Genomic DNA, 23,828 nt, shown 5'->3' with positions numbered 1-23,828 from the left:
ATGAATGGATTATCAGAATAGTTGGGGATTAATTTAATAGTTGAGGACTAATCCATTCATCTCTGCAGCTGTGGACCAAACTGGACCTGTCAGCTTTTGTAATGTGAAGATGTTCTCTTACATGATGTTTAAATCAATTTATGAGTTCAGCCTCCGAGCTGACTGTAGATAAGAGAGGTTTTTGTGATCCGTCCACACCAAAAAAGGATGAGAGGAGCCTCCACTCCTGAAGAGCCAGGACCACAGCTGCCGACATCATGATTCCTCTCTGCAGGTGTTAGCCGGTGAGAGAAAAAGGCACAAGGGTGCAGTCTAATGTCAGGAAAATCCTCCACATAACTCCCTAAAACACACAATTACAGCAACAGTTACACCACCACATTCACTGGGCTTCAAGTTCACATCACCCTGTTTCAGGGATGGACATTAACTTAACTTTTTCTACCAATACTCTTTTTTAGTTTTTAACCAGGAAATGTGTTGCTGCATTTGAAAAATAATACAAGAAAAACAATACTCAAGCACGCTTATCGCATAAGGTAAAGTCTTAATAAAAAATACTGACATTCTCTCTTTCTCTCTCATGGACACACACAGCAAAACATTCCTCCACCCAACACTGATCCCCAATCCTGGTTCAGTATATCTCCTGAATAGGGTTCAGTATCGTTTGGATTGTTTTGGGGGCATTTCAGCCTTAAATGGATAGGACAGCTCGATATGGAACGAGAAAGAGAGGGGGTGAAGACACGCAAGAAACTCCAACCCTGGACCTTCTGCGTCGAGGCATAAACATCTATGTACGTGCGCCTGCTCTACCCACTGAGCTAACCCGCCCACATCGTTTGGATTTTTACGATTCCGATGCCGAACTGGTCCTTTTAAAACGATTCCGATTCCTAAACCAATTCTTGAAAAACTGAAAAATGACATCAAAGAAAGGCTTTTACGTCTGTTTTGGTGAGCCCAGAGAGAAAATATGGCATTTTACATTTACGGTAGCTAGCTAACGGTAGACTACAGAGAAAGGGGGAGATTTTTACAACCGTGTCGGAGCGACGGAGGGAAAATATTTCAGTGGAACTGAAATGAGGAACCGAAATTTGCTTTCTAATCCGGTCCGATTCCTACTGGTTGCTTAGGAATCGATTCCATAGTGGAACCGGGTTTCGGTACCCAGCCCTACTCCTGAAACCCCCCAGGACCAAGCTCCGTACTACGGGCGATCAGGCATGTTGCTCTGCTGCTCCCAGGCTGCTGAAGGCTCTCCCTGACCACCTGAGGACACCACAGACTGGGGATGCTTTTTTACATTACATCACATGTCATTTAGCTGACCCTTTTATCCAAAGCGACTTACAATTGTTACATATCAGAGGTCACACACCTCTGGAGCAACTAGGGGTTAAGTGTCTTGCTCAGGGACACCTTGGTTGATGTATCTCAGTGGGAATTGAACCCTGGTCTGCCACACCAAAGGCACGTGACATATCCACTGGGCCATCACCACCCCATGCGGCCTTCAGACCCACCTCTTCAGCAGAGCTTTTGGTTGATTTCTTACCCCTTTCCTTGTCCTTTTTGTTCTTTCTTTTAGTTTTAATATTTTATTTCTCCGTAGCATTTCTATGTAGCACTTTGATGTAGAAAGGGAAAGATTAAAAGACAGACTTGTAGAAATGGGGAGGGAATCAATGGAGCATTAAGGGAATATTAGAAATATGAGGGAAAAGGTAATTATGTAATGTTTTACATGAAGATGAATAACTAGACTATGAGTAGGTAGTGTATTAGACTGGGAAGTGTACCAGGGTCATGCTGTTACACACTCAGATACACCAGGTGGCGACGTACAAACCACAATATTAAATACAGAAGAAGAAGAAGAGCAACCCGGATGTGAGTGGTGTTGTTGCCAACTAGCAGAGAGCGAGCTAGCAGCAGGAAGCTGATGTTTTATCCTTTTTTAGGGTGAAACACGGCGGAGTACAGACACACAGCCGCCGGGAGAGATTACTCACCGTCCCCCTGTAAGCCCGGAGCCGCAGAAACCGACACGGAGATCCCGGTAAGAGACGTTAACACCTCCGGTACTCTACCGTCAGCTGTCATGTTAGCCACTGTTAGCTAACGGTAGCTAACGCTGCTGTTTTTATGATGAATAACCTTTATATGTTTTAATGCGCTGATGGCTGACTGGGAAAGACTGCTGCCTTTTTATCTGTCTGTCTGTCTGTCTGTCTGTCGGTCTGTCTTATTATCTCTCTGTCTGTCTGTCTCTCTGTCTATCTGTCGGTCTGTCTTATTATCTGTCTGTCTGTCTTATTCTGTGTGTCTGTCTGCCTTATTATCTGTCTGTCTTACTATCTGTCTCTCTTATTCTCTGTCTGTCTGTCTTACTATCTGTCTGTCTTATTCTCTGTCTGTCTCTCTTATTCTCTGTCTGTCTGTCTTACTATCTGTCTGTCTTACTATCTGTCTGTCTGTCTTACTATCTGTCTGTCTTACTATCTGTCTGTCTTACTATCTGTCTGTCTGTCTTACTATCTGTCTGTCTGTCTTACTATCTGTCTGTCTCTCTTATTCTCTGTCTGTCTTACTATCTGTCTGTCTGTCTTACTATCTGTCTGTCTGTCTTACTATCTGTCTGTCTGTATTACTATCTGTCTGTCTCTCTTATTCTGTCTGTCTTACTATCTGTCTGTCTGTGTTACTATCTGTCTGTCTCTCTTATTCTCTGTCTGTCTTACTATCTGTCTGTCTTACTATCTGTCTGTCTGTCTTACTATCTGTCTGTCTCTCTTATTCTCTGTCTTATTTACAACAATATAAACCAGCTGTTAACATCACGAGGAGGAATACTAACATTATTATTATTATTATATTATATTATTATAGGGCGGAGGAGGAAGTACTCAGATCTTTTACTGCAGTAAAACTACTACTACTACTACTACTACCAGTAAGTATACTATAATATTAAAAATACTACCCTACACGTAGGAGTCCTGAGAGACAGAGAAAGAGGGAGAGAAAAAAAGAGATGCAGGAAACCTTCCCCAGGTTACCTTTTTGATTATTATTTTTCACGTTTTGCGTGCTTATTTCAACGTTTTTGGCTTTTTTTTTCTTCATTACCACCAGTATCTTCAACACTAGAATCAACTCATTTAAACTAGTTTTACACTTATTTTAATTTTTTTGAATTAATGGTCAATAAACCTCATTTATATGAAATTATATATACATTTTAGTGTAAAAATAAAAAGCAGAAATGCTGAATGATTTGGTCTAATTAAGATCAGAGGAATGAAGGTAATGGATAATCCCAGACATGTCAAAGTTTAGTCAGGATAATGCTATGAAATGGAATACAACACCCACAATTCAATAAGAGTAGAGATCTGATCCTTAATTTCTCTTGTGAAGATTGGTGTATAGAACCATCCATGTTATTTCTGGGAAATTTGGTTGAAAGAAAACCCAAATTTCTGATATAGAAAGTTTTAGAAAATGGGTCAAATTAGACCCGAGGACACCAGGAGGTTGAACTGATTATCTTTGGATTGTGGACAGAACAACCTGCGAGGCGTATTAGAGCCCTCTTACCCGAAGATTGGTGTGTGTGTGTGTGTGTGTGTGTGTGCGTGTGTGTGTGCGTGTGCGTGTGCGTGTGTGTGTGTGTGTCTGATATGGGTTGTGTGGGCTGTAGTGTGGGGGTCCCAGATTAATTTACTGTCCTACTTGTGGTGCCCATCTGTAGCATTTACTTTTACAATTTGTAAATGCACACTGAATCACCATGTTGCCTAGTCCTTTGTTTCCAATCCAATGCTTCAATACCAATGTACTAGGCCACTACTACTACTACTACTACTACTACTACTACTACTACTACTACTACTACTACTAGGTGTCCCGACTGGAGTGCGCTTCTCGGTTTACTTTTCGGCGCAGTACTACTAACCAGAGCAAAGTAAAATTCTGCTGCTGAGAAACTAGTCCCTCTAAATGTAATGTGATCATTGAGATGCAGGGTAGTTTTATTTCTATCATTATTCTATCAACACAGACATTTCCATCGATAGTCTGGTGTTATAATGTATTTGCCTCGGGTGTACTGTGGAGTGGGTCAGACTGGTTTTAATGGCAGGCTAGCAGTTACTGTTGACTTGCGCTAGCCTAGCGCCAGAGAACTCTGCAACTAGAAGGACAGGATGAAATGTGTTAAACTGTCTCCACTGATGAATATCACACTGGCTAACCTGGAAATGAGGTCCTATGTCGAAAATTCTGAACCAGGCCTTTAAGTCACACACCAGAGCTGTCCTTGGGTTCTTAAATGATTTTTATTTAGCAACAGTAATACAGCCAATAATGACACAATATAGCAAGAGAGGAGGGTCAGAGCTGGTTTCTTACGTCTTTTACAGGCCTTTATTTCTAGACTTATTCACTTAATGGGCTCTCAATTTGGTTGTGTGACTTTTACAGTTTTAGTCACTCAGAATTTTCGTTTTGAAGTATCTAAACTAAATGTATGAATTGGTTTATGTTGACTGTTTGTAAGACCCGGTCTCTGTTGAACTCTTCCAGAACCACGAGTCCTAGTTCACAGCCAAGTTTACACCAATTCCTCGCAAAGCACAATAGCACTTTTACAACTTTATAAAAGATTAAGTTATAATTACCTCATTCAAAATTCTTTTAAGTGAATTGTAGAGCCATTGCATAATGGATAATGGAGTACAAATCAAGGCCTCCCCCTCCCTCTCTCTCTTGCTATTACACATGTTCATACATCATAAAGTAAGCAAAAAGGAATCTAAAGCAGAAGACAATCAGACTTGTTGCACTCTTGGTTATCATCAGGGCCAGACTGAATCTGAAAATTCAAAATTTCACAGATTTTCTACAGATTTAGATAATTTTTTTAATTGAACGCAGAATGTTAACATATCTTCATCACAAGCAGAAACACAGTCCGCTAAATTCAGCACATTTTCTTCAGCAGATTGTGTTTGGGCCAGGCCATCATGTACCTGGTGTTCTAAAGGTATGACTGGTGTTGACCAGCTGTTACTAGAGACAGGTCAGGGGTCAGAGAACCGACCACATGGCTCGTTAGTTTAACACAAGCTTCAGATACATATGAACAGAGACAGGGTGACTATAGTAGCATCTCTCACTACATGGTGCATGGAGAATGGGAGCAATGTTCTACACTTTTTATAATGTATAGAAGAATCACAAAGCGATAAAATACTTCATAAATGCAACATTTTAAGAGTGTATTATACTAATGTGATAAAAGATATAAAAAGCTGCAAGAAAATAAAAAATTTAACACTTCAAGAGTGTAATATACCAAAGAGATACAAGATTTCAAAAATGTAAAACACTTTAAGAGTGTACACCGTGTTCCAAATTATTATGCAAATGCTATTTTACACAGATTTTTCTAAATAGTCGATGTTAACATGTCACTTGCCCTGTTAAGATGTGTTTGATTGAAATAGCTTTTGATTTCAGTAGATATGACCATTTTCAGTTCTTAAACTATAACATTTTGTGCATAATAATTTGGAACAGTGCATTTTGAGTTTTTTTATTTTTGATAAAATACTGTTTTCATTGGGTGGTTTGTTGAATTAAACGGTTGGTGACTTGACAATTACCCTGAGTGTCATTTGCATCGACTATTTAGGAAAATCAGTGTAAAATATCACTTGCATGATAATTTGGAACACGGTGTAATATACTATAGAGATACAAGATAATTAAAAAATGTAACACTTTAAGAGTGTAATAACCCAAAGAAAGATTGGTTAATTATTCAGGATGATGTAATCATTCAGCAAACACACTTTAAGAGTGTGTACTATGAAAGTAATATCGGTTATTTAATTCAAGCAACATTATGATTAAAGTGAAAACTTAACACTGTAAAACCCAACCCGTTGTCACATCTGGTAAAATCCAGACCCTTGGTCAGGGGTCTTTGGTGTTTGGTAGGGACTCTTGGCCTCACTTTTCGGCACTTTTACAAAGTCTACATTTCAGGGACACGCGGGACAATAACGGGACCTAAACCCTGGTCTCCTGGGGGAAAGTCCTGTGTTGTTTGACCCATCCCCCCCAACCTGCATCCTTACGCAGCATTTCAGCTTTCCTACTACTCTCTAGAGTCGCTACCATTGTCTCTCTTAACACTAGGTCATCTTACTGGGCCACTGAGCTGCTGAGGTCCAGTCAGACCCTGAAGGGGGGTTAGCGTTGGGTATCTGACGCTGAGAGACGCTGTCTAACGGTCTGTATTTTACTGGTTAGGAAACGGGCTGTAAAACAATATGAAGTAAAAACATGATTACTTCTTTTCAGACAATGTAATGTGTGGACCATGTCTGTCAAACTACTTCCAGGATACCCACAATGCACTGTCGGCACACTTATGTTTGTTATTATTAATATTATTGGATTGATGTGTGTGTGTGTGTGTGTGTGTGTGTGTGTGTGTGTGTGTGTGTGTGTGTGTGTGTGTGTGTGTGTGTGTGTGTGTGTGTGTGTGTGTGTGTGTGTGTGTGTGTGTGTGTGTGTGTGTCTCTGTGGTGTGTGTGTTGTGTGTCTCTGTCTCTGTGTGTGTGTGTTGTGTGTGTGTGTGTGTGTCTGTCTCTGTGTGTGTGTGTGTGTGTGTGTGTGTGTCTGTCTCTCTGTGTGTGTGTGTGTGTGTGTGTGTGTGTGTGTGTGTGTGTGTGTGTCTCTGTCTCTGTCTGTGTGTGTGTGTGTGTCTCTGTGTGTGTGTGTGTGTGTGTGTGTGTGTGTGTGTGTATGTGTGTGTGTGTGTGTGTGTTGTGTCGTGTGTGTGTGTGTGTGTGTGTGTGTGTGTGTGTGTGTGTGTGTGTGTGTGTGTGTGTGTGCGTGTGTGTGTGTGTGTGTGTCTGTGTGGTCTGTATCTCGTACCTACGAGTCGATTTTAAAGCAGAAGCATGAATCCGCCTTTAAAGTAGCTAACCTTTCAGCAACAGAAATGTAACGTTACATAACCTAGGTCTAAGGGTTATGATTAGGTGATAATATACGACATTAACCTACAGCTAGAGACATCTCAGCTACAACATGGGGAAATATAAGGTGACTACATTATTGTTGGGCAGATGAACTTTTAACGTTATAACAAAGGGAGCGGGTCTATGATCACACATTTCTAAGATTTCTTTCTCCAAAATTAGGCCCTATGTTTTATCAGATTTTATTCCCCTTTCTCCCAATTTAGTAGCCAATTACACCCAACCTATTATCCAGTAGCAATGGACTACAGATGGAATGTAACCCTAACATAGGGCCTCATTTTAGGAAAAATCTTCGAAATGTGGGAACATAGGCCCCCCCCCATAACAAACCTAATGATAGCTACACTGGCTAACTGTTGTAAATGAGGAGCTGTAAATCAGAAGGTTATCTAAGGAGTCTGCTGCCAGCAGGACAGTAACGTGTCTCAGCTCCTGGAAACAGAAGCCAGAGTATTAATCACAATTATTAAAGATATCTTATGAGTGGAATCTATCCGGAGAACAGAAAACAGCCGCTCGCTCCTCCTCATCTTCCTCTTTACCTGACAAAACCACGCGCCATGACAACCGCTATTATACGGAGGACTTTACATCTACTGAGGGCGAGCTGTAAGATTGAAGTTGTAACTCATGACATCGTTAGACCTATTTCAGCTAGGGCAACCCTTAAAATGTTAAACACAAACTCTGACTTAAGTTAGAAACGTTCAAACTACTTATTATCTATCAACAGTGACAATTGGTAGGGATTATACATTTTTAGAAGTAATTTATATTTCTGTCAGCCCTCTTTTGTATTTAACTATGGATTCAGAAATATATGTCAATTAATAATAATTTGAAAGTGAAAAACCGAAGCACACTCAGACCCAAACACCAGAAAAAAAAAACAGGACTTGTAGACGGCGAGGAGAGGCGTATTTATCTTATCGATCATTAATCAGAGTCACTGTCACAGGCAGCGCTAGTGTCAGAAGTGCTAGAGGACGAGTGGGTACGCTTTGAGCCAGCACTGGTGGTGGTAGGACTTGGGCAAAGCTCAGTTTTATCAATAACATCTTCAAATAGTTTACTTGCCTCTTTATGTCTAAAGCACAGTGCCCCCCCCGGCCTTTTGTATTGGGTGACTGCTCTGTTTACATCAGCGATACAGATCAAATCATTATTATTATCTTCAGCTACACACCACTTGGAATGATCATTACTAGCCTTCCACTTAACCTCCCTGTTACCCAGATTAGGTTTTACAGATTCAATATTGATCACTTTACGATTCTTGCCGCAGTAGGAACGTTCACGGCCATCCTGGCAGCCCCAGGTCTGGACTCTCACATTAGTCTGGTAATGCTCTGCAATAGTGAGGTAAAGATCTCCATCTGCAAGAACAACAACATACGAGTCATGTTACAGACACTGTTCACATCCTGACAGTTCAATGCTGACTGATGTTCAGGCTTGTGCCGATGGACGATATTATCGTCGATATTATCGTCCATCGTGATGGCTTGCCGACATCATACAGAGAGAGATACATTCTCTCTCTCTCCCTGTCAGTTGTCAGTTGTAGCTCGCTCTACCTTCTAGTAACGTTGGACACAGCGGTCTCAAGTGAGAGAGAGAAAAGGCATTAACGTGGAACGCTATCACACTGTCCTTTCTCCCCTCATTGGCGTGAGTTTGTGGACACTACTGTGTGCGTGCATCAGTAAGTAAGTCTGATGACGATGTTATGCAGGATTTATGAATGTACGTTAGCAACAGTAGGCTAATTCACGAGGGTGCTATTTTATGTGTGAGCTAATATTGTGCATCTGTTTATGTTCAAGAGTTCATGTTTCTGTTTATTGAATGAGTTATTCAGTGCAGACATAACCAAGAATGTAGTTTAATCTCAGTAATGATGGTATTTTAGGTTATTACTGTTGCTCTGTTGAAGGAAAACGTCCCGCTGTACTGTCGCTACGCAGCAGGGCAGCATTTACAGAGGGAAGGGTTGGGGAAGTTTTAGGGGTGGTACAGTTCATGAAACAATGTAAACAGTTTTTATGTTTAACATATTCTGACTTATTCAAAAGACGGAGCTTTAAGAGTTCCTCTCTTTTTCTTTTAAAGGATAACATTTTTGTAAGAGCTACACTGAAGTTGGCAGTTTGATAAATGCAAGTTATTTCAATTGATATTCTGTAATACTTCAATCTTCATGTGCTAAAAAGGCACATAAGTTCCTGTAGATGTCAATACACATTCTCCTTTTTTTTTGCCAAATAAATGAAAAGCATGTTGAAATCACGACAATGTCTTCCCTCTTGTTGTATCAAAATCTCAGCTAGCTTTCCTCAGAGATGGTCCCAATAATGGGCTTGAGGTCAAATTCTTTTTGTGCATGATTACATGACATAACTATATAATTACTTAATACTGTATCCTACATTGTGGATAATTAAGCTATGTATCATATGCTGAAGTATATTCTGGAGTGTTAAAGATTAAAAGAAAAAATAACAAGAACCGAACCGTGGGTTTTGTGAACCGTACCACCCCTAGAAAGTTCACTTTCTACATGAACTAGTTCAAAGTTCAGTTCACAAATTTTAAAATGAACAAGTTCAGTTCATATTTCATACTTCAACATGTTGAACTAAGTTCACAGTTCCAAAAATGAACTTAGTTCATAGTTCTTTTTTTCCATATGTTGCTGCGAGCTATTTTTCAAAATGATTGCCACAGCCCAAATATAGAACCACAGACAGCAATTATTTTATCAGTTTTAACACTGAAACTATGCGTCAAATTTAATCTTCATATCCAACGAGTTCACAGTGACGTTCATCAGGCAGTAATACTCATTTCAAGTTCACCCAAAATATGAACGAGTTCATGAACTAGCCTATTGTTCAGTGAACGTATTCAGGCAAAACACTGACAGAGGACATTTAAATGTATGTCTGATCGTTTCTGTGTTAACTTTTATCCAAATAGTAGGAGAAAAAAATATTTATGGAAAGAGATATAGTAAAATAAAAAGTGCTTATCAATAAATATGTTCCTATTGGACTGAGAAGTTTATCTTTGCATTGATTTAATTCAATTTTATTCATAGTGATAAATCACCAGACACGTTACAGATAGAGTAGGTCTAGACTCTATCATTGGTTTTTATTTCACAACCTGCTGGTGGTGTAATACTACAATATTATTCTGAGTATTTTAGCTCCAATTAGTGAACTTTTAGTAAATGACAATAACATTTTGTTACCATATTTGTTCCCCTGGTTTGCTCCCTGCGTCTTTCTAAAAAAACAAACAGTAGAATTGTCAGTTTGTGTAATCTTCTTCACATCTATGATAAATGTACTTCACCACCCGCCGCTGATGTTAAACTACAGTAGCAGCTTCTGTCATTTCCACAGTAAAAATTTCACCTTCATACAGTTTTTTAGCAAAGGTAACAAATGCTTGTTGTCCTGGTGATGTCAGGTCCGAGATTTTCCCTCCTGGTGGATTTTCCTTCAAGTCTTTCTCTGTAACCTTTATAAGCTGTTCATGGAAGCCAGTTGGAATATGATGATCAAACGGGAAAGCTGCGATGTCCAGCAGGTGTTGACCTTCAAACAGTACAACAAGACAACATTAAAATTCATACTCCGATCAACAACTAACACTATAAATATAAAGATGTAACTAATAATGTTACCTATGTCTTTGAACTCCTTGTAGTTGAATGTTACACAGATAAACGTCTGAGCATGTTTTGCTCCGCTGGTTGGGTAGAACTTATTTTGATCTCTTTTGAAAGGGAACTGTGGTGTGCTGTGTGAGAGCCAGACTCCTGTGGTGGTTTTATCCATCATCACAACTCCTGAAACATCAACAGATAGACAGACAACTATTGGCAGGTGATTGTTTAAAGTCCTAATATGTGATGTCCTGACTGTGTTTTAATATTTCAAACTAACCGATAAAAGACTGAGCTCTGTTATCTGTTGCTGCTCAACAACAAACTCTTTACTTTAACGGACTAAAAGGAGGTGGAGTTTTTTGTTGGAGTTTTTGTGTGGACTTTCTCTACTGTGACATTCTGGACAATACATTTTTTTCTGTGCGATTTTGAGTACTTTGCTTAATTTTGTGGTGAATATAAGAACATTTGATTTGAACCTTGCATTGTGTGTTGTGTTTTGTTGGGTTAACCTTTATGTTGGTTTAATGTGTATAGGGTGTACATTTTTATATGTGCACTTGCACATATAAAAATGGTGTGGTTTGAACTATATCCTGACAAAAAGACAACTGACATAAAATCTTTAACTAACTAAGACTATCTTAGATGCCAGGAGAGAAAGCTGGCTGGCACCCCATGACCATATAAAGAAAACCTAAAACGTATAAAGACAGTGTCACAACGTGCACACATTCTGGTTATGCTTTTATTCTGGAAAAGACAATATTCCTTTATTCTTCTGTGTGTTAAACGGGGGGGTGGATGGGTCAAACAACACAGGACCTTCACCCAGGAGACCAGAGTTTATGTCCCACGAGTCACTGAAATTTACCCAACTCATGATCTTTCCCTAACTGTAACTAAGTAGTTTAACCTGCACCCTGAAAGTGACCCAAAGTGTTACCTAGAGCATCAGATATCTCCGTTGATGGGACTACATTGGAATTAGTTGAAAGCTCCCTGTGTCTGACTGAGACGCTGAAGGAAACTTAGTGCGTCAGTAACTAACGCCAAAGACCCACGACCAAGACCAGGGAGGGAAACTACGTTTTTCTGACAGATCTCATTCAAATGATTTAAAGACAGAAGCTGGAGGAGCTGAACAAACAGGAGCCACAGATCATTGATAAGATAACAGAGATGTCACTACACACTGATCAGCCTCTGTCCTCTGTGATGAAAACCTGATGGAGGATCAGAGAGATGTTTCCTGTGAGAGAGATGATTTCTCTACTCACCTTTACTGTGGCCAAATGTAGCAAAAGCATTACATCCTGGAGGTTGATCGTTGTAGGTGATGAATCCAAAGTTGTCTGTCTATAAATGATGCAGAATGAAGAGAAGAAACATTATAATGTTTAAATTATTGGGATGTATGCAACCAATCAAAAGAGAGAACAGCAAGGTACCAAATCTACTGCTGCCAATCAAATACAACAAGGCAACACATTTTCTGGGCACAATCTTTTTAGCAAATTTTTCTTAAATCCTATATATCCTAAAAAGCGTAAATATTATATCCCAACTGGATTAGATTTATTTACTGAGGACGCCAGTGCTTCACACTTTACGCTGACCTCCTGTTGGTCCTCGGCAACACAGCTGCTGTGTGCGAACTGGTTTAGATAAACTTTTTTTTTTTAATTTTAGACATGTATTTGGATCTTGGCTCAACAGCATTCAGTGGCTTTACAACAGCTACTTCAACAAATGTAGTCAATGTTAACATGGTCACCATCCAATGGAATGGCAGGATGGTGATGAAATCGTAGTTTATAATGATGCTAGTAAGGCATGTAACGTTAGCTTCTTGTAATGTATCCGCCATCGTACACAGCGTGCCGCGTGACATCTTTTACGCATGTGGGATCATTTAAAAGACAAACACACACACACAGGTTCCTCGATTTATAGTTGAATAGAGCAGAGCTGCAGTTTAAAAAGCATTCTCACCATTGATTTGATTGGTTTTAAAATGGGTCGCAGGGTGTTTGCCAGGACACCGTCAGCAGCGTTGATGAGCTTATTGTGATCTTTAGACGTCTCCTTCTTCTTCCCTTTTGAATCAATGTAAATATATTCTAAACCGTCAGTTTTGATGTCTTTCAGTTTGGGTGCCTTGTAGATGATGTACCTGATGATGAGTAGAGAAGAGAAACATAAGTGTGCAGAGAGGACAGAGGACCGGATGTACTAACGCTTTTGTGCCCACTTCAGGTGTATTTGGTTCGCAACGTGCGTGTAAAAGCATGGCGAGGTACGTACAAACAGGCTGCACTGAGGTAAAAGAGCAGACTGCACGGGAACAGATAATGGCAAATTGCGATTTTTCCGTGTCATGCATATATGCATTCATGGGAGGGTGAAGGGGACAGTGGGAGTTTCCCATAAAGAGATGGGAGGGGAAGTGTAAAGTTAAAGTTAAAGTCCTGGTGAAATGGCAGCAGTAATCCGAGCAAGACGAAGACATAGGCCAAGGAGAGGTGCTGAAAAGATTTTTTCCACAAGGATCACACTTTTTCAGTTGAGTGAACACAAAATCATTAAGAGTTACAGATTAAGCAGTTATGTAGTATTACGGTTACTGGAAGAAATCAAAGATGACATTGAATCTCTGACTCAGCAGTTGTTAAACTCCTGGCTACATTACACATATTGGCATCAAGATCATTTTAAACAGTCATAGCATCAGCAGTGGGAATATGGCAGTCTGCACTCAGCCATATCATAGCACCAGGACCGCTTTGCTACAGCGCTTTTTACGGTATAGTGGGCGGAGAAAGGTGCTGATTACCCGATGAACTTCAGGTTTGGTAAATACGACGTAAACTGAAGTATTACAGGGTGCGCTTTCTGTGGGTTGGCCATAGCGCTGATAATGCTACATTCACAAATGTACGTACTTCTGGCCCAGAGACTCATGAGCAGTAAACATCTAATCTAATCTTTTGAATCTTGAATCCTGTTCAGAGCGACCAGACTTATCTCTACACCCTAAATACATGTAGTCTGTACTCTTTGCTTTGATGAACCTGTGGCTTAATATAAATAAATAGGTAATTATTATTTTAGCTTTGTTTTATAGTTTGTTCTGATGTTAGTCAGTTTGGGTGCCTTGTACATGACATACCTGATGATGATGATGATGATGATGAGTAAGATAAGATAAGCCTTTATTGTCTGCTATAGGAGAAATTGATCTTGGGCATTCAAGAGAAACAAATGGCGACACATCGCGCATAAACACACGCAATAAACATACAGTTAACCTACATAGAAACATAAGCATACATTATCTCATCCAATTCTTCAATGAACATCTAATAACCACACACAATACCCCCCACCACACACACACAAACACACACAAACACACACACACACACACACACACACACACACACACACACACACACACACACACACACACCTTTCCTCACAATCACAGAAGAACAGTAGAGAAGTAGAGTTTGTGGTGTCAAATATAAAGAGAAGAGAAAATGTGTGTGTGTGTGTGTGTGTGTGTCTCCTAACTACAAGTTACTCATACAGTTATCTTTTCTGTGGTGTTGTAACTTGTCTCGTGTAACACGCGTTGGTGCAGTACTGTCTGTCATTAATAATCTGTAGATTGTAAAGATTGTAAAACCTCTTGAGGTTTTTAATATGTGAATTTAGACTATATAAATGAAAAGGACTTGAGTTTTGTAGAGCTTAATTAATGTGTGGATTATTGTCTGGATGAATGGATGAGTTGTCTCCAGACAAGAACAAATCAGAAAACAGAGTGACTGAAAGAGGATGGGATAATAGACAACAACTTAAGAGTTTAGGCAAGAGTGCAGAAAAAAAACACACACAAAAATGGCCAAAAGAAAAAAACTTTTTTTTGTATATATACACATAATCTAATAAAACATGCATAAAATAATTAGGCAAAACACATATAGGCTGTTCATCTACTTGATCACATGACATCTGACCACCTCATGTTTCATGTTGTAAGAAGCCAATTCTCCACCTTTAAACAAGACGGAGCCTCTGACATGGAACATTACTGGGAGAGAAGGGGACTTTCACAAGACTGTTTAAGGCTTCAGCATGGAATAACTACACAATAACAACCTCAGTAGACAAATCATTTCATTAAAACTTGTGTGTGACAAATACTGTATATGTCAAAATCTAAGCTTTGTCTGGGAAGCAAACCGAGTAACAAACTCATTTGTATGTATATTTTTAAAAAAATTACTCTGTGGATCGTTGTTTCCCAAAAGCCCAAGATGACGTTCTCAAATGTCTTGTTTGTCGACAACTCAAAGATATTTAGTTTACTGTCCGAGAGGAGAGAAGATACTGGAACAATATTTACATTTAACAAGCTGACATCACACAAATGTACCTGTTTTATCATAAAAATGACTCAAACAGATTCATGGATTATCAGAATAGTTGGCCATAATACATTTACACACCTGTGCTAAAGTTGACTAAAGAGGAATAAAAAAAACTATCTTTTGGAAATTGATCTTGATCTACAATTGATCTCACGATTGGCATGGGGTACTTTCTATGAAATCATCTCTCAATGCAAATCACACCAGCTATTAGGCTAACTGACATAAAACCATGAAGGGTATGTGATGATGTGGGGGTATGGTGAAGGGTATGTGATGATGTGGGGGTATGGTGAAGGGTATGTGTGATGATGGGGGTATGGTGAAGGGTATGTGATGATGTGGGGGTATGGTGAAGGGTATGTGATGATGTGGGGGTATGGTGAAGGGTATGTGATGATGTGGGGGTATGGTGAAGGGTATGTGATGATGTGGGGGTATGGTGAAGGGTATGTGATGATGTGGGGGGTATGGTGAAGGGTATGTGATGATGTGGGGGGTATGGTGAAGGGTATGTGATGATGTGGGGGGGCTATTTTAATTCCAAAGACCAAGGGAACTTTATCAGGATGCATAGTATCCTGGATCCATGAAATAACTGGCCTTTAATAATAAAACTCTGTCTGCCTCTATGGGAATTTAACATAGGGGTGGACTGACTTATGCCCCCTGTATTTTAAGGAAGAATATTTATTTATTTACGATACATTATTCATTCACAAAGAAAATTGGTGTCCTTACAGGTTGGATTTTTCCTCATTTTTTTAATTAAGGCATTAAGATCAATTTCCAAAAGATGATTTTTTTTTTTTTATTCCTCTTTTTAGTCAACTTTAGCATGGGGTCATAAACCAATGCTGAGCACTGTATGTGGCTCCTGTAAGATTAGGGATCCCCCCCCCCCACGGTGATGTGGCGCCGCAGGTAGCTGCCTGAGATGAACGTTTTCCTGCAGAAGCAACACCTGAACTGTTTGCAGGATTTCTTTTCATTTTTTTAATTAAGGGTTTTTTATTCCTCTTTTTAGTCAACTTCAGCATGTGTGTATAAATTTATGCAAGCGACTGTATTTAACAGTTGAGGACTAATCCATTCATCTCTGCAGCTGTGGGCCAAACTGGACCTGTAAGATTTTGTAATGTGAAGATTTTCTTTCTCTTACATGATGTTTAATTCATTTTCTTTGGGGTTTGAACTGTTGCTCAGACAAAACAAGATTTTTACAATCGTAACTTTGCATCGTGGGGGAAGTAGTTTTTTCACTATTTTCTGATCATTTTTAGACTAATTGATAACTGTGAAAATAATTGACAGACTACGGCTGAAATTAAGATTATATTCATTATGGATTTAGTTTTTTCCATTTTTCCATGAATCTAAAAATCTGTTGTTCTATAGAAAGGTCAGAAAAAAGTTAAAAAAATATCGTCAATCTCTGTAGTTTTTGAGTGTTGCCTCACCAGTCCACTTCTCCGTTGTTGTGGTCTCTGCAGGTCACTCTTTGTCCGTCAGCGCTCCAGCAGAGCAGACTGACCATCAGGAAAATCCTCCACATAACTCCCTAAAACACACAATTACAGCAACAGTTACACCGCCACATTCACTGACCATCAGGAGAATCCTCCACATAACTCCCTAAAACACACAATTACAGCAACAGTTACACCGCCACATTCACTGGGCTTCAAGTTCACATCATCCTGTTATTATGATTGGTAATACAAAATGATTTAACCTGAGGTTACAGACAAAAAACCCTACCCAAAAAGCAATATTACAACATTTCATTTGACATTTATTTACTAAGACTTTGGTAAAGTAATTTCAAACACCGAAAAAATTCGTACAACACATCATAAGTTAAGGTCTGTTTTCAAAAGAGATTTGAGGAAACATCAATGTTTCAGCTTTAGCGCCAAATTATCTCTTCACATGTTTCTCTGGGACAGATTTGGCTGTCTGCTGCACAGAAAGTTGAGTTTGTTCTGAACCACACAGGGATCAGTTATATGCAAATACCTTTAAAAAGGTAAATTTAAGAAGATGTGTGAAAATGCCCTCAGACCTCAGAGGGTTAATGCAGTGAATAGGTAACAGAGGTGGGGATTTCATTCTGACCTACCTGAGTGTTGATGGAGAGACCTCAGATGCAAAGGTGCAGGATGTCCAAAAACAGACTTTCTGTGGACCGCAGCAGTCGACTTGGTTTTATTTATTGAAAAAGGTTAAATGGTTACAATCGATTAACAGAAAAAGCTGCTACGAGGCTGAAATACTGAAATAAAAGGAATCAAAAGAGCAGAAAAGAACTTCTCCGTAATAAAGAAGAACCGTGTTGATCTCTGTCTTCAACACGATGTCCAAGACGTCTCTGAAAGACGAGTCTGCCGCGTCCTCAGCATCCTCAGCATCCTTTTATCTTCCATCTGGGGGGCGGTTTCTAAAAACCTACAAGTGAAACATCTCCATACATGGTCAAAAAGAACACATGAGTATGACTTGCAAATATCTTTTAACTGTCAGTAGATTAAACGTTGCATTGCACTTCTGCAGAACTCTCTGCTAAACGTACTTCTATTCAGGGCTTGACATTAACTTTTTGGCTCACCAGTCACTGTGGCGAGTGGTTTTCCAAAAGCTACTAGCCACTCAGCATCTTCAGTAGCCGCTATTTTCTGGGAAATTACCTTTTTTTTTTATAATAAAGTTGACTATGGTGTGCTAAAATTAACCAGATTTTCCACCCTTTTGGATGTAAATGAGCACTGCAAACTAGGGTTGGGCGATGTCCCTTAAATTGGCAGTTGACGATGGTTACAGTAAAACATCGTGATGGACGATGATATCGCTTGTGCCGCCGGTAGCTTTACATAAATACAACAGGCCCATAGTAGTAGAAAACATAGAAACGATTAGAGATACATTTGAATGCCCTCTGTAAATGGTGCCCTGCTGGTAGGTTTTACAACTTGACCTACTTTCACTTAAGTACGGTGCAGTAAAGTCAATCAGATGTCCGTGATCTGCGTAACGACAGTACAGTGGGACGTTTTCCTTCAACAGAGCGACAGTAATAACCTAACATACCATCATTACTGAGTTCAAACTACATTCACGGTTATGTTTGCACTGAATAACGCATTCAATAAACAGAAACATAACTTGCAGCGCACATGAACAGATGCGCAATATTAGCTCACACATAAAATAGCACCCTCGTGAATTAGCCTACTGTTGCTAACGTAGGCTACATTCATAAATCCTGCATAACATCGTCCCGTACCTACAGGACCTCAGACTTACGTATTGATGCACGCACAGAGTAGTGTCCACAAACTTAGTCCAATGAGGGGAGAAAGGAAAGTGTTATAGCGTTCCACTTTTAACGCTTTTTTCTCTCTCACTTGAGACCGCTGCGTCCAACGTTACTAGAAGGTAGAGCGAGCTACAGCTGACAGGGAGAGAGAGAGAATGTATCAATACAGCCAATCAGCAGTCTGCTCAAAGCGATGGTCTTTTTCACAAATAGGTTGCATGTAAAGGGGGAAAAAGTAGCTTCCACTTAAAGAGCCCAATGTCCTGTCTTTGTGTCTTTGCTAGTTTAAGACCGACACACTTGTCAATTTCCCGTCCAGCGCCCGCGACTAGGATTAGTGTGTTTGACCAGGGGGGGAGGGGGGGGACATCACGATGGTGGCTCTCCATCGTGATGTCGGCCAGCCATCACTATGGACGATGATATCGTCCATCGGCACAACCCTACTGCAAACACCCAAATCAAGACTACATAACATGTGTAACACTGTAGTCATCAAATATTCAGCTGAGATAATGTGTGTAAAGCTCCTTTTGGTATGAAAACATGCAACAAAATAAGACACAGACATAAAAAGAGTAGCTTCTTATTGCATAGGCTAAGTGGTGCAGTGGTGGTGGATTAGTTGAAAGTGTCAGGCTAAGCTAAAGGAGGTTGTAGGCTGTGGTGAACAGGTGGTGTTTCAGGAGTTTTTAAAGGTGTCCAGTGATGTAGCATTTCGGCAGGGAGGGTGTTCCAGAGGGATGGGGCTGCAGCACTAAAGGCTCTGTCTCCGAAGGTACAGAGTCTGGTGTGGGGAATGGAGAGCAGGCCAGCGTCTGAGGACCGCAGGTTTAGGGGTGGGGTGTATGGATGGAGGAGGTCGGAGAGATACTGAGGGGCCAGGGGCATGGAGGGATTTGTAGGTGAGGAGGAGGATTTTGTATTTGATGCAGGACTTGATTGGGAACCAGTGAAGGTGGATGAGGGTTGGGGTGATGTGTCTTGGTGTGGGTGAGGACCCTGGCGGAAATGTTTTGGAAATACTGGAGCCTGTCTAGGGTTTTGCTGGGGACCTCAGACAGGACTCCATTGCCGTAGTTCAAACGCGATGCAATAAAAGCATGTATCAGAATCAGTTTTACTGGCCAAGTATACTTGCATAGACAAGGAATTAGACTTTGGTAGGTGTTAACTCTCTATACAGTCAACAAATAGACATGTAGTAGTAAACCTTCAGTAGACAAATAGTAATATAGACACATACTGTATGATAGAGACAATCATAAATACATATAGGCATATATCAACATAATATGTCTGGAACGCCCTCCCCGACCACATCAAACAGTCAAGCACCCTACCATCCTTCAAACAGGCCCTCAAAACTCCCCTCTTCCAACTTGCTTCTTCCTGTTAACAGACTTTCCCAGTTTTTCCCTCCTTTTCATTACCCACCTCTCCTGCTCTGCCTGTGCTCATCCATGTGTTACCTTTTCTTTTGTCTGTCATGTAACCTTGTCTACATACTTATTATTATTATTATTATTATTATTATTATTATTATTATTATGTATTAATATACAAAAATAAAAATATCCAAATAACACATAATATCAAGACAAGTACACATGGAGCGGGATGTAAGGTGCAAAAAGTAATAGTGCAAAGTAGTGTGCAAGATGCATATTGGAATCATGATAAGTATGTAATGTGTAGAGAAGTGGGTGAGTGGCCACAGTGGGGATGACTTATCAAGTGTTCAGTAGAGTGATGGCAGTGGGGTAGAAGCTGTTCTTATGTCTGGTTGTGTTTGTGCGTAGGGATCTGTAGCGCCTGCCAGAGGGGAGGAGGTTAAAGAGAGTGTGTGCAGGATGTGTGGGGTCTTTGGTGATGTTCTCTGCCCACTTCCTGGTCCTACCAGTGTTCAAGTCCTGGAGGGAGGGAGGGAGGGAGGGAGGGCAGGGGGACACCAGGAGAATCCCCATGTATGAGAGAGGGATGGCCGGAGTCTGGAGATGTTTTTAAGGTCAAAAAGGCGGACTTGTTCTTGTGTATCTGGCGTTCTGCTTTTCCAGTTGCTATTTTCTGATAGTCATACCTTCAGCTTTGTAGTTCCTCTGTTCTGACATTTTGACCTTCTGCTTTCTAGTTCCTCTTTTCTGACACTTTGACCCTGCTTTCACCTGGTAGTAAGATCCGATCTGAGTGATCGTATCACAAGTGTACAGCTCTGAAACTCCTGCCTTCTGCTTGCATGCTTGATGCATGTTGGTTTTCTGTAGTGGACCTGGCCATTGCATCTTTCAGTGTCCCAGACTCAACAACCTTGGGTTCTCTCATGACTGCCTTGCGTGGTTCAATAACTATTTTTTTGACAGGGTCCAGTGCATTAAATCTGAGGGCCTACTGTTTGGACCTATGGATATCTCTATGGGGGTGCCACAAGGTTTGATTCTCAGGCGACTCTTTTCTTCCTATACATCGATGATGTGGCTCTTGCTGGTGGGAATTCTCAAATCCACCTATATGCAGACGACACCATTCTGTACACATCCGGCCCCTTATTGGATACTGTGCTGTCAAACATCCAGGAGAGCTTCAATGCCATTTAGCAGTCCTTACAGTAGAGAGTAGTATGTAAGAGACAACAGTAGAGAGTAGTATGTAGAGAGACAACAGTAGAGAGTAGTATGTAGAGAGACAACAGTAGAGAGTAGTATGTAGAGAGACAACAGTAGAGAGTAGTATGTAGAGAGACAACAGTAGAGAGTAGTATGTAGAGAGACAACAGTAGAGAGTAGTATGTAGAGAGACAACAGTGAGAGAGTAGTATGTAGGGAGACAACAGTAGAGAGTAGTATGTAGAAAGACAACAGTAGAGTAGTATGTAGAGAGACAACAGTAGAGTAGTATGTAGAGAAACAACAGTATAGAGTAGTATGTAGAGAGACAACAGTATAGAGTAGTATGTAGAGAGACAACAGTATAGAGTAGTATGTAGAGAGACAACAGTATAGAGTAGTATGTAGAGAGACAACAGTAGAGAGTAGTATGTAGAGAGACAACAGTAGAGAGTAGTATGTAGAGAGACAACAGTAGAGAGTAGTATGTAGAGAGACAACCGAAGAGAGTAGTATGTAGAGAGACAACAGAAGAGAGTAGTATGTAGGGAGACAACAGAAGAGAGTAGTATGTAGAGAGTAGTATGTAGAGAGACAACAGTAGAGTAGTATGTAGAGAGACAACAGAAGAGAGTAGTATGTAGAGAGTAGTATGTAGAGAGACAACAGTAGAGTAGTATGTAGAGAGACAACAGAAGAGTAGTAGTATGTAGAGAGTAGTATGTAGAGAGACAACAGTAGAGAGTAGTATGTAGTGAGACAGCAGTAGAGAGTAGTATGTAGAGAGACAACAGTAGAGAGTAGTATGTAGTGAGACAGCAGTAGAGAGTAGTATGTAGAGAAACAACAGTATAGAGTAGTATGTAGAGAGACAACAGTATAGAGTAGTATGTAGAGAGACAACAGTAGAGAGTAGTATGTAGAGAGACAACAGTAGAGAGTAGTATGTAGAGAGACAACAGTAGAGAGTAGTATGTAGAGAGACAACGGCGAGAGTAGTATGTAGAGACAACAGAAGAGTAGTGATATGTAGGGAGACAACAGAAGAGAGTAGTATGTAGAGAGTAGTTGTAGAGACAACAGTAGAGTGAGTATGTAGAGAGACAACAGAAGAGAGTAGTATGTAGAGGGTATGTAGAGAGACAAACAGAGTAGTATGTAGAGACAACATGAGTAGTATGTAGAGAGACAACAGTGAGAGTAGTATGTAGAGAGACAACAGTAGAGAGTAGTATGTAGAGACAGCAGTGTAGTGTATGTTGGAGACAACAGTAGAGAGTATGTGAGAGGACAACAGTAGAGAGTAGGTGATGTAGAGACAACAGTAGGGGGGTGTGTGTGTAGAGACAACAGTAGAAGTAGTATGTAGAGAGACAACAGAGAGTAGTATGTAAGAGACAACGCAGAGAGTATGTGTAGAGACAACAGTAGAGAGTAGTATGTAGAGACAACAGTAGAGAGTAGTATGTAGAGAGACAACAGAGAGTAGTATGTAGAGAGACAACAGTAGAGAGTATGTAGAGAGTAGTATGTAGAGAGACAACAGTAGAGAGTAGTATGTAGAGAGACAACAGTAGAGTAGTATGTAGAGAGTAGTATGTAGAGAGACAACAGTAGAGAGTAGTATGTAGAGAGACAACAGAAGAGAGTAGTATATAGAGAGACAACAGAAGAGAGTAGTATGTAGAGAGACAACAGAAGAGAGTAGTATACATAGTATATCATTCTTGTGCATCTAAATATGACGCTAACGAAGACTTTTTGCGTCAATAACAAACGCCAAAGGCACCTGACCAAGCATCACTTTCTGACACAACGGGAGTCTGAATGGGTTGGATCACAGTTGATGGCAAATCCATCTCAGCCACCGCTTGATTACATCTCACATCTGAGAAATAGTTTTCTTATAATTGGTACACTCTAGGAAATTGTTTTTTGTCGTTAAAAGGCAGTACACAAATCCAAATTTAAGCTCAGAAACAGATAACACGTGATTATTTTTACATTTGGTGGAGACCACTTTGCAGGTGATAGCCTACGTTATTGTCCCCATAGGGCTATTTGCCTTGGACTCAAATGGTGCAGAATTAACACTTGACATGTTGTCTTAATCATACAGCTGACATAGTGGTTACAATAAACGACAACATATTAACAAAGGGACATGAAGTGTACTAAGACACAGCCGATCATAATTTACATATTGCACATCTTTCACCAACAGTGATGAGATCAACCTATTACACAACCCTTTGCGTCAGATCATGAAGATATTGCACAACCCCTGCAGCCTCAAGCAACAATGTTTAAAGTGTAAAGTTAGGTAGGTCCACATTAGGCCTAGTTTAAATAAAGGTGAAGTTTACATTGGGGTACCCTATATCCTCTGCCAGAGGGTAAGAGCTCATACTTGGCATGGAGGATATAGATCAGACAATATTCTCTGTGCTTGCATGGAGAGACAGGTTTCCATTTCTCTCCATAACCTTCATGGCAGTCTTTGCGAACAGGCAAGCTTTGAATGAAATGTTTTGAGATATTGCCATACCTTTCTGGCGTCCCATACCTGACCATGCTCTGTGATAGGGGTTGACAGGGCCAGTGCCGATACTGATTATTAGTAGTTAATGAAACCGATAACTGATGGAACCAGTATGCATTAACATTAAAAATTTAAATCTTTTAGTTTAAAAATAACATTTTAGAATGTTTCAAACTCCA

The 23,828-nt window shown here is 40.2% G+C and overlaps 2 protein-coding genes across 5 annotated transcripts in view; one reads left to right on the top strand and one right to left on the bottom strand.

Annotated features, from left to right (window-relative positions):
- Positions 1-1,897: 1,897 nt before the first annotated feature.
- The window catches only part of LOC120545267 (G-protein coupled receptor-associated protein LMBRD2B), a 59,742-nt gene continuing 37,811 nt past the window's right edge, over positions 1,898-23,828 (top strand). For 2 of the 4 annotated variants that reach the window (XM_039779459.1, XM_039779457.1), the window contains exons 1-2: positions 1,898-2,068; positions 2,899-2,962. The gene's annotated coding sequence lies outside the window, so the exon portion shown is untranslated. Of the gene's footprint in view, positions 2,069-2,898; positions 2,963-10,889; positions 10,967-23,828 lie in introns of those variants that run through there. The other 2 variants (XM_039779461.1, XM_039779458.1) reach the window with 2 other exon arrangements.
- Positions 7,297-16,861, bottom strand: LOC120545327 (deoxyribonuclease-2-beta-like). Its single transcript, XM_039779579.1, has 7 exons — positions 16,649-16,861; positions 12,745-12,925; positions 12,030-12,108; positions 10,765-10,929; positions 10,473-10,675; positions 9,580-9,589; positions 7,297-8,446 (listed from the first exon to the last, which is right to left on the bottom strand). Exons 1-7 carry the CDS (start codon positions 16,741-16,743, stop codon positions 8,007-8,009), a joined length of 1,173 nt encoding a protein of 390 aa, XP_039635513.1. The 5' UTR covers positions 16,744-16,861; the 3' UTR covers positions 7,297-8,006.

The sequence above is a fragment of the Perca fluviatilis genome, chromosome 17, assembly GCF_010015445.1.
Source record: "Perca fluviatilis chromosome 17, GENO_Pfluv_1.0, whole genome shotgun sequence".
Taxonomy (NCBI): Eukaryota; Metazoa; Chordata; class Actinopteri; order Perciformes; family Percidae; genus Perca; species Perca fluviatilis.
This window is presented reverse-complemented; position numbering and strand designations above follow the sequence as displayed.

Coding starts and splice junctions, on each gene's coding strand:
- LOC120545327 (XM_039779579.1), bottom strand. CDS start 16,743: ATGTGGAGGATTTTCCTGATGGTCAGTCTGCTCTGCTGGAGCGCTGAC. Junction 12,926..16,648: donor AACAACGGAGAAGTGGACTG/GTGAGGCAACAC, acceptor ACTCATCATCAG/GTACATCATCTACAAGGCAC. Junction 10,930..12,029: donor TACATTTGGCCACAGTAAAG/GTGAGTAGAGAA, acceptor TTGATGTTTCAG/GAGTTGTGATGATGGATAAA.